The sequence below is a fragment of the Crocuta crocuta genome, unplaced genomic scaffold, assembly GCF_008692635.1.
Source record: "Crocuta crocuta isolate KB4526 unplaced genomic scaffold, BGI_CrCroc_1.0 scaffold388, whole genome shotgun sequence".
In the NCBI taxonomy this organism is placed as follows: Eukaryota; Metazoa; Chordata; class Mammalia; order Carnivora; family Hyaenidae; genus Crocuta; species Crocuta crocuta.
This window is the reverse complement of record NW_027528867.1, coordinates 350,667-361,928: the sequence shown is the minus strand read 5'-3', so window position 1 is coordinate 361,928 and position 11,262 is coordinate 350,667. Positions and strand designations below refer to the sequence as shown.

At 53.0% G+C, this 11,262-nt stretch overlaps 1 protein-coding gene across 3 annotated transcripts in view; it reads right to left on the bottom strand.

The window, feature by feature from the left end:
- Positions 1 to 181: 181 nt before the first annotated feature.
- Positions 182 to 11,262, bottom strand: part of IL34 (interleukin 34) — a 60,901-nt gene continuing 49,820 nt past the window's right edge. For 2 of the 3 annotated variants that reach the window (XM_077756308.1, XM_077756310.1), the window contains 5 exons: positions 6,334 to 6,467; positions 5,160 to 5,237; positions 4,713 to 4,874; positions 1,104 to 1,239; positions 182 to 872 (listed from right to left, as the gene is read on the bottom strand). In XM_077756308.1, the coding sequence (XP_077612434.1) occupies positions 700 to 872; positions 1,104 to 1,239; positions 4,713 to 4,874; positions 5,160 to 5,237; positions 6,334 to 6,467 (683 nt within the window). In that variant the 3' untranslated portion in view covers positions 182 to 699. The remainder of the gene's footprint in view (positions 873 to 1,103; positions 1,240 to 4,712; positions 4,875 to 5,159; positions 5,238 to 6,333; positions 6,468 to 11,262) is intronic. The other variant, XM_077756309.1, reaches the window with a different exon arrangement.

The window sequence follows — 11,262 nt, the reverse complement described above, 5'->3', positions numbered from 1 at the left end:
CCGGGAGGCACTGAGAAGGATGAGCCTGACATCCTCTGCCACATCCATCTCGCTGAGATTTCGGCAGGTCTGGAAGAAACTCACTCCCTCAAACGCCATTTCCAGGCCCCCAGGCTAAGGCTTCATCCATTCCAAATCCAAATCTTCAGACCCAGGTCCCAGGGCTGGACTAGCTCCCCTCTCTCCTGCCTCCAGCACTTGGGGTTTACCTTTGCAGATGCAAACTGAACCACAAACCGAAACAAAACAAGCAAGTGTTTAATAGAAAATATAAGGGACTGGAAGAGCATCCACTGTGGCAAGATGTGGTGTCTGGCTCGGCCCCTTCCCCATGCTCACCCACCCCCCACACCTGGCCCAAGTCTTGCCTCTTCAGGCCTCAGGAGACGCCAGGCACCACCTTCAGGCAGGCGAGGCAGCCCAGGTGGTGCAGGGAGGGGACAAGCTCTGTCCACTGTCAGGGGCTGCTGGGCCCCCGCCGCTCCAGGTGAGACCATGAGGTACAGAATGCAGGAAGCTGAGCCCTTCTCAGGCACAGAATCTCCCCTCAAAGGAAAAACCTGGGGGGGTCCCCCCATGGCCCCCCAGACAAGTCTCAGGCTCCACCAAACTCCTGCAAGAGCACCTCCAGCTGCCCCACACAGGTCACCACACAGGCCACTCGGGGCAGGAGGCCTCTACCCTGTGCCCTCAGCAGCCTCACTGAGCCGGGGGTCCAGTGTTGGGTCCTGGGGAGCGGGGCAGGGAGATGGGGGGCTGCTGGGGCAGAGGGTACAGCTGGGCAGCTACACACTGCGATGAGGGCTCCGGGCTGTGGGACTGAGGGCTCGGCACCTCACAGTCCTGCCAATTTAGGACGGAACTTTGTTTACCTGCAGGGAACAGTGGGGGTGGGGGGGAAAAGCGCAGGAGTGGTCAACACCTACCTCGGCTCCAGACCAAGCCTCACTGTTCTTGGCCCCGGGGCCCATCCTGGCTTTCAGAAACGTCCTACAGCCCTGGGGAGTGGAGGGCGTGCCCGAGAGGGTCCCGGCTCGGCTCAGAGACCTGGGCTCAGAAGCCCGGCGTCCTGCCCCCAGCCCCTTCCACTCGGAGCTCCTTACAGCAAGAGCAGTACAGCAGTTCCATGACCCGAAAGCAGTTGTCCAGCAGGGCTTTGGGTCGCACCAGCTTCCGGCTCAGCCTGGGGGCGCTCAGGAGCGACACCACCGCTTCCACCTTGGGGCTGACCTCCGAGTCCTGGAAGGCGGGAGACCCGTGGAGACAGTCAGGACCACAGGCACCACCAACCCCCAACACTAGTGAAGACGCAGGGCCACGTCCAGGAGAACCCTGGAGGTTGCCCCACCGGGAGCTGCACGAACCTCAGAGAAAGGGACTTCCTGTTGACAGGAGGCTAATGGGGAATTTCTCTCCCTCTTCCTGCAGGTGCCAGGTTTCCTGGGAGGGTCCCCCTCGACGCCTCTCACCCAAGCCAGACACAGAGGTTCCTGTTTTCCATCTTTGGGAAAATGATTGCGGGGGTGCATCCTCGCCGTGCTTGCCCAGCCCCGGCCAACACCACACAACCTGGGCTGGGAAGACTGTCCTCGGGATTCAGAGACCTACTCTGCCCTCAATGAAGGAGACAAAGGACCCTCATGAAGGTCGTATCATGAGGATGCCTGGGTGCAAGGCACACGGGCTGGGCAGGTCTCCGGCTCCAAGCTCAGGTGCCTCTCTGACAGTATTTAACAACAGCCAGCGTGGTGTGGGGGGCAGGAGGGCACAGTGGGGGGACCAAGCCGGGGGCCAGGGCTGTTGCAGAAGACATTGAGTAGAAAGGAAATGTGGGGCCTGAGCTGGAGGAGGGCCTTCCTAAAGGTGGTGTATTGAGTCGAATTGTACTGGGTTGTGACCGGCCAATCCCCACCCCCCCAAAAAAAGCCATGTCCAATTCCTAACCCCTGGTACCTGTGAATGTGACCCTATTTGTAAAGAGGATCTTTGCAGATGGAATTAAGGATCTCCAGGTGAGATCATTTTGAATTTAGGGTGGGCCCTAATGACTGGCATCCCTGTGAGAGAAAGGACACACAGCACAGAGGGAAAGGCCATGTGAGGGCCAAGGCAGAGGTTGGAGTCATGTGACCACAAGCCAACAGCAGTAGCAGCCAGCAGCAGCTGGAGGAGGCAGGAAGGTCCTATTTCCCTAGAACCTTCGGAGAGAGCATGGCCGTGCAGGTACCCTGAGTGCAGAGCTCCTGTCTGCAAGCCTGTGGCAGAAGAACTTCTGTAGTTTCACACCACCAGCTAGTGGTCATTTGCCACAGAAACCCTAAAAAGCTAATCTACAAGGACTTGGAAAGAGAAGCAAGGGTGACAGGAGGGAGAAGGGACCTTTCCCCACAGCCCAGCAGGGATAGCCCACTGCCTACCAGATGCTGGGCACATTTGGAATGGGTCATAAACAGTTAACTCTGTGATAAAGAAGAGGCTGGTTAAATCAGGGGCCCCTGGGTGACTCGGTCAGTTGAGTGTCTGACTCTTGATTTTGGCTCAGGTCATGATCCCAGGGACATGGGCTTGTCCCCCACATGGGCTCACAACACTCAGCACAGGGCCTGCTTGGGTTTCTCTCTCTCCCTCCCTCTCTCTCTCTCTCTTTCCTACTCTCCCTCTCTCTCCCCCTCTCTCAAATTAAAAAAAAAAAAAAAGCCAGCTAGGGGCATTTGGGTGGCTCAGTCAGTTAAGCGTCCAACTTCAGCTCAGGTCATGATCTCAGTTCATGGGTTCAAGCCCCACATCAGGCCCCCTGCTGTCAGTGCAAAGCCTGCTTCAGATTCTCTGCCCCTCCCATGTTCTCTCTCTCTCTCTCTCTCCAAAATAAACATTAAAACAAATTTTCTTTAAAGCTGGGTAACTTTGAACTCTGAACAACCTGGGTGGAGAGGTCTCAGCCCACCCAAGCCTCCTCTGCAGCTCCCAAGAGCTCAGAGTCAGGCTCTCTCGAGAAAAATCAAGGATGCAAAACTCTCTCTTCAGGTCAGCTTCCACTCATGCTGCCCACAAAAATGAAAGAGCCACCAAGGAGAAGGCTGGGCCTCCAATCCTCTGCCAAAACCAGAGCCTCACCAGAACTCCCAGCAGCTGCGGGCTTCTAAGCCTAGGTGTCACCTAGCTCACAGCTCCGGCTGGGCAGCAAGTGGAGATCCCCAGGGCAGGGGTCCCCAAGACAAGTGTGCCCCTGGCCTCTGAAGACACCTGGCACTAGGGAGGAGGGCAGAATGATGTGGGGAGGGGCTCCCACAGCACAGACGTGGCCTGTATGGACTCACACTGACCCCGTGACCTTACTCTGCAGGCTTTTTAGAGGATGCATTCCTGAGGCCTCAGCTCACCCCTGCTGAACAGGCAAGTTATCAGAAACCTTATCATTATTATTATTATTACCTGGAAGTCCATACTTTATACTAGGGTTCACTCTCTGTGTTGTACGTGCTGCGGACTTGGACAAAGGCATGATGTCATCTGTCCATCATTACAGTGTCATACAGAAGAGCTGCATAGACCTAAAAACCTCCTCTTTTCATCACTCCACCCACTCATGCTTCCTCCCCTGTTTCCCCGCAAAAGGAGCCTCCAGAAACAAAGCCAGAGGGTTCAATGATTTGCCCATGATCACAGAGCAAGACAGACAGAGCCTAAACATCTCCTGGCCTCTAGCCCAGGCCACCCACTGGGCACTGCTGGCCTTCTCTTCCTCTCTCCCATACATTTCAGGACATGCTGGAACTTTCCATGTGTTTCCATTCTCCCTCAACATTCCTTAGCCAACACGCGCGTGCACACACACACACACACACACACACACANGCTTCCACTCATGCTGCCCACAAAAATGAAAGAGCCACCAAGGAGAAGGCTGGGCCTCCAATCCTCTGCCAAAACCAGAGCCTCACCAGAACTCCCAGCAGCTGCGGGCTTCTAAGCCTAGGTGTCACCTAGCTCACAGCTCCGGCTGGGCAGCAAGTGGAGATCCCCAGGGCAGGGGTCCCCAAGACAAGTGTGCCCCTGGCCTCTGAAGACACCTGGCACTAGGGAGGAGGGCAGAATGATGTGGGGAGGGGCTCCCACAGCACAGACGTGGCCTGTATGGACTCACACTGACCCCGTGACCTTACTCTGCAGGCTTTTTAGAGGATGCATTCCTGAGGCCTCAGCTCACCCCTGCTGAACAGGCAAGTTATCAGAAACCTTATCATTATTATTATTATTACCTGGAAGTCCATACTTTATACTAGGGTTCACTCTCTGTGTTGTACGTGCTGCGGACTTGGACAAAGGCATGATGTCATCTGTCCATCATTACAGTGTCATACAGAAGAGCTGCATAGACCTAAAAACCTCCTCTTTTCATCACTCCACCCACTCATGCTTCCTCCCCTGTTTCCCCACAAAAGGAGCCTCCAGAAACAAAGCCAGAGGGTTCAATGATTTGCCCATGATCACAGAGCAAGACAGACAGAGCCTAAACATCTCCTGGCCTCTAGCCCAGGCCACCCACTGGGCACTGCTGGCCTTCTCTTCCTCTCTCCCATACATTTCAGGACATGCTGGAACTTTCCATGTGTTTCCATCCTCCCTCAACATTCCTTAGCCAACACGCGCGTGCACGCGCGCACACACACACACACACACACACACACACACACACCCTCTGCACAGCTCACCATGAGGCCTTGCTGGACATCCAGCAGCAGCGTATGTACCTCCTCCAGGAACTTCCAGGATGGGTGGCCCTCTAGCAACACTTCCTGCACCGACTCAGTAGCACTGAGGCTCACCCAGACCCACAGATACCGCAGCTCCTGCTGGCTGACCCGAGCCCTCTGCTGTGGGGACAGGAGAAAACGTTGAAGCCCTTAGACTCGGGCCTCTGGACCCTCCCCACCACTGCTCTGACCACCCGCCACCCAACTTGTGCCCACAAAGAGAGCAGACCACGGGCATCCACTGTGGATGGGAGCAACCGTGGGCCTGAGCCAAGGGCAGGCTTGCTTGTGGGGCTGGAAAGGGCCCCAGGCAACACGACCTGCCAAGACCAATGTGCCTCTCAGGCTGGGCCCACGGCGTGTCCCTTGAGGCAAGGGTCTCCCAGCCCAGGAGGGGTTTCTCACCAGCCTGGTGATGTTGGCCATTCTGAGCACCCCCTCATAAGGCACGCTGACCCTGTAGTTGATGGGGAAGTAGTGTTTCTGGGGAAGTACAAGAACAAACCATGAGGTCAGAGTCACAAAAGGCTCAAACAGCCTCCCCCAGCTCCCAGACAATTTGGTGCAGGAGGAGAGGACCAAGGACCAGGCCTTTGATAGCAAAGGTAGCCTTCTATGAAGAATATGCACTTGGGGGGTGCCTGGTTGGCTCAGCTGGTTGGGTGTCCGACTTTGGCTCAGGTCATGATCTCACGGTTCGTGAGTCTGAGCCCTGCATTGGGCACTGTGCTGACAGCCCAGAGCCTGGAGCCTGCCTCATATTCTCTGTCTCCCTCTCTCTCTGGCCCTCCCCTGCTCACATTCTGTGATTCTCTCTCAAAAAAAAACAAACATTTAAAAAAATGTTTTTAATGTTTTATTTATTTCTGAGAGAGAGAGCACCCAGCTTTTGTTCAGGTCATGATCTTGTGGTTCATGAGTTCGAGCCCTCCATTGGGCTCTGTGCTGACAGGACCTTTCCTCAGATTCTGTGTTTCCCTCTCTCTCTGCCTCTCCCCTGCTCATGCTCTGTCTCTCTCTCAGAAATAAACATTTTTTAAAAAGAAATTGCTCTAAACTTACTATGGTGCTGCTTGCACTGTTCTGGCAATATACTAAAACCACTGACCATACGCTTACACAGGTGAATAGCATGGCATGTGAGTTATAGCTCAGGAAAGCTGTCAGAGGGGAAAAAAAAAAAAAAAGCCTTTCAGAGCCACTGTGCCACGTGGGCTTCTCTGCCCTACACAGAGCCGCGCATTCCAACCTCTAGGTCCTTATGTGCCCTGCGAATATCCAGTGCCTGGAGTTCCCCCAAGGCCTCCTGGAACCCATTTCCTGAGTGACAGGGTGAGTGTCACCTGGAGATGGGATCAAAGGTGAGATCAAGTAGCAGAAGCAGGAGGTCCCCAGGGACAGCTGGCAGGAGAGGGGACAGTAAGTGTGGACCAGGTACCCTGATGTGTGTGGGGGAGAAAGCTGGAGAAAGGGGCCACGGTCAGCTCAGGGCTAAGGCCCCAGACGTCCTACACCCTGTGGGGCCAGGAGTTTGGGAAGGGGAACACAGTGGGGGGGCGGGGGGGGGATTCACAGTTACCATGTACTGAAGGCGGTTCCTGTACTGCAGCTTGTCCCGAAGAAAGCCGGTGACTGCGCACTCGTCACTCTGGGTCAAGGGCCACATCTCCAAACCCTCGTTCCCCAAGGCCATGCCAAGGAGGATCCCGAGATCTGTGGACCGTGCACAACAGGAACATGGGAGTACCCTGCCCTGCCCGTGCAAAGCTGTGCACATCTGCCCTCCCTCTTCCCCGTCACAGGAGGGACAGGGGCACAGAGCCCCGAGGAGGCCTTCCCACCACCGGGGATGTTTCCCCTGGGGCCCAGGCTCAGACAGCAAGGCCAAGCAAGCATGAGCAGTCTGGCCGGTACACCCCTACCCTTAGCCAGCAGAGCCCCCCACCTTCCACACCCTGAGGTTGGTGTCCAGTCTCCTCCCCACTCCTGCCCCTTGGGAAACCACCCCCTACACCATTTAGGGCTGATGTGTCCTCAAAGTCTACGTCCACATTTCCATCTGGGAATTCAGGAGATGTGGACTTTCTAGCTCCAGCTCCACAAATGACTCTTGGGTGACCAGAACCATTTTCCTCTCTGCTCTAACTGACCTCGGCATCCCTCTCAGAGGTACAAATAACTACAGCCCTTCCAGTTTGCCCATTCTGAAAAGCAAGCAAATCAGGCGGTTTCTTTTCCCTGCCAGCAAACAAGCTGCTGTCTCATGAACATTACCAGCCTTTACCACTAGGTGACACTGTGACTTCAAAAACAGCTTTTCTGATCCCCAGAATTGAATACGCTTACAAAAAATAGCTGAGAGGGACATCTGGGTGGCTCAGTCAGTTGAACTTCCGACTCTTGGTTCCTGCTCTGGTCATGACCTCATGGTTTGTGAGTATGAGACCGGCATTGGGCTCCACACTGATGGTGCAGGGTCAGCTTGGGATTCTCACTCCCTCTCTTCGCCCCCCCCCCACCCCCCTACACACTTAATCAACAAAAAAATCTGAGAATTTGCAAAAAATATGAACAACAGTCATACTGATCAGAGCAGAAAGGAAACACAGAGGAGCAGGAGATGTATCCAAAACATCAAACTCATCAAAAAAGGTAAAGAAATACATACTAAAACAATCAGGTGCCATGTTTCACCTATCAAAATGGAAAGTGGGTTTTTTAAATTTCATTTTAATAAAACTTGGTGCTGGCAAAGCAGTGAGGTAGGTCTCTTATCCTGGAAAGCAATTTGGCAATTTTATTATTAGTGAACTTAATAATGTCCACACCCTTTGACCCATTAAACTCATTTCTAGGGATAAAGGTGAAGAAAACAAAAAAAAAGACCCATCACCAAAAGATTTGTGGACAAAGCCTCCCATTGCCGTACTCTGTTATAATAGTGAAAATCTGTGAATGGCCCAGATGTTCATTAATGAATGGAGCAAATAAAAACCACATTGTCAGGGCACCTGGGTGGCTCAGTCAGTTGAGCCTCTGACTCTTGGCTTCGGCTCAGATCATGATCCCAGTGTCATGGGATCAAGCCCCTAGTCAGGCTCTGGGCTCAGCCAGCAGCCTGCTTGGGATTCTCTCTCTCTCCCTCTGCTCCTCTCCCTCATGCACACATACTCTCTCTCTTCTCTTTCTCTAAAATAAGTAAGATCAAAAAAACCACACTGTCAAAGAATGTTTATGATATGCTTATGTGATAAAAATATATATACTCATGATATGCTTAGTAAAATCTTAAAGCATGACTAAAGGCACCTCCTCTGGGTGTCACAGCATGTGAATTACGTTAATTACATACACATGTGCGTACAGAGGAACTGCAGTGGATGTGTAGTGGAAGGCAATGTATCAAATCTCTGGAAGATTTTTATCTTCTTTATATTTTGTAGGACATATTTTATATTCTACAATCAATACATTATTGTTATAGTCAAAAGCAATAATTTTTTTCTTTTTTCCCTCCAAAATAGCCAGGTTTGACACACCGCTGGTCACAGGTAGGAATTACTGATTGGACCTTCCCTACTCACCTCCCTGGAACTTAGGGAGACTTTTTTTTTTTTAAGTTATTTATTGAGAGAGAGAGAGAGTGAGGGAGAGAGAGACAGCACAGGGGAGGGACAGGGAGAGAGAAAATCCCAAGCAAGCGCCACACTGTCAGCAAGGAGCCAGATGTGAGGCTCCAAATCACAAACTGTGAGATCAATGACCTGAGCAGAAATTACTGGACCCTTAACGGACTGAGCCACCCAGGTGCCCCAGGGAGACTTTTGTTCTTGATCCCTCACTGGCCAAGGCCTGCTTCTTGTCACTTACTCTCCTCAGTCCTGCTGCAAATGCCTGTGCTCCAGCTGGGCCCTCACCAGGAGCACCCTGGGTGGACTCAAGCCCCATGCCCAAGATGGGCTACAGCGCACCAGCGCCTCCTCTCACGGCAATCTGCCAACCACATTTTCTCAAGGTGGCAAATTTGCAACACACCTTGCATTTGCTATCTCTGCCTCTTCCCAAGTGCTTGACCCGATATTTGGATGAAGGAACAGATCAACACACTCTGAATGGGTGCGTCTGTGCGCATGCTGTCTTACCTCTAAACCATGAAGCCCCTCAGCTGAGGACCCCTGCACATCAAGATCATTCCTGGTTCCCAGATTTTGCTCACACTTTGCCCCTGCCCTGGGTACCCTCTCACATGGCAGACCTCATTCAAGGTCTCACCATGATGCCATCCTCTCCCAGCTCTCCCCTGCCTGCACCAGCCCCCGCAATCTCTGTGTCTAGCACCATCTGTCTGACTCACTCGCTGTCTTGACCAGACAGCTTGGCCCCTAGTATGTGAACACCACAACATGATCTCATTTACTGAGCACTTTGGGGGTTCACCTTGAGCAAGGAATCAGGAACATACACCTGCATTTTCTGGAAAGCTAGCTAAGCTCCAGAGTGTCTGATTCAGCAGGTCTGGGGTGGGCCCATTGAATTTGTATTTCTAACAAGTTCCAAGATGCTGTTGCTGTCGGTCTGGGGACTGCACTTTGAGGACCACTGACCTCCAGGGACGGTTGCAAACTGGTGTCCCAACGGCCACATCTGGTTCACAGAGTTTTCACCTAAAAATCTGATTTTGTATCTTGTCTTTAAAAATCAGTATCTTTCCACACCTGGTCCTCTTTCTCGTGTGGCAGTCACCCATGACTGCTCACTCTACGCTGGAAATCCTACCCTAGCAGCCCTTAACTGTGTCCTGGTCTGGGGTCTCTGGGGCCTGCCACCTGTGGGCTCCAAGGAGGGACTGAGTCCTAGAAAAGCACTGTGCCACCCTGGCACGCATGGGCGGCACCAGAAACCCTGTCCTTGGATAATCTGCCTTCCCCCAGACTCAGACTTCCTTTAGCTCTGCAGATTGACCACCATTTCCAAATTTAAGCCTCTTTTCTGCAGCTTCCACCCTGAGAAACAGGCCAGCAAACCGGGACAGCATGGCCGTAGACTCGCCACTGCTCTGCATCCCCAAGGGCCCCAAAGCCAACGCAACCCTGTCCCTGCAAGGGTGTCATTCTTGCCCCCACAAGACAGAAGAGGAGGCTGAAGAAAGAGCAAGTGAGGAAGGAGCTCCCTTCCTGGGTCCCTGGCTGGGAGGGGGAGGGGCTACACTTCTCCTGAGGACAGTCCCTTGTGCAGGGACAAATGAGGACCATCCACCACCACCACCCCCAAAAACAAAATGGGAACCTGTGGAGGGAGTTGAATAGTACTCCCCCCCCAAAGTTCTTGTTCACTTAGAACTTCAGATGTGACCTTATTTGGAAATGGGGTCATTACAGATAAAAGGCCCACCTTGAATGCAATGGCTGGTGTCCTTCTAAGAGGAGAGAACGGAGACATGTAGAGGGAAAGGCCATGAGAAGACAGACACAGACTAGGGTGATACAACCACAAAAGGCGGCATGCCAGGAGCCACCAGAAGCAGGAAGAGGCGGAAAGGAGCTTTGGAAGAGGCGTGGCCCCGCCCACACCTTAATTTTAGACTTCTGGCCTCCAGACCGGGGACAGAATCAGTTTCTGTTTTAAGTCACTAAGCTACAACAGCCCATCTTTCTCCAACACCCTCCAGCATCCTTCTATCTACAAGCCCTGATCTGCACCCCTCCCTCCCTCCCACCCCACAGCTAATCCCTGCCAAGGCCATGCCTTCCATTCCTACGCCATCTCACAAACAAGACCATCATCACTTCCTGCCCAGAAGGTTGCCACAGCAGACACAGACTGATCTTCCGAAAGCAGAGTAACTCCCAGTCACAATCCCACCCCCAGATTTTAAACCTTCCAAGGCCCCCTGCTGTCTGATTTTCAAGGCCTCCGTCATCTGAGCCCAAACTGGCTTTCCAGCCCAGCCTCTCACAGTCCCACCTGCTGAACCTTTGCTCACACTGTTCCCTCTACCTGGGACCCTGTCCTCACCTTCCCACCTCTACCTGTGTGAACACTGTCCATTTCTGAAACCATTTCAAGTGGCACCTCACCCATACTGCTCCTCTTGCTCCTCACGACCTGGAAAGTTCCAGAACACTGGGTCTAAGTCTTGCTCCCTGTTCTGAATGCCCTGAACTTTTGCAGTATCCTGCAAGGGCCAGGCTGGATCCCTTGCAGGATCAAATCCCAGACCTCATCTGGGAGTTCCTAGCACCTAACTCCATGCCAGGCATTGGAGAGAGGGGCGCAAGCCAGCCTGGGTCCTTGTTGCCATGACAGTAACTCTCCAAGGGGCATGTGGGAGGCACCAGAAAAATGTGTTGAATTTCAGTCAATTCAATTCAGTCTTGGAGTCTGAAGGGATCTTGGTCTGGCCTCCCACCAGTAGGCTTGAGAGGCTTTCTAGACGCTTTCTGTCCTCATTTCAACTTATTTTTTCTTTTTACCTACAACACTGTTCTCTGTCTTTTAATTTTATTCT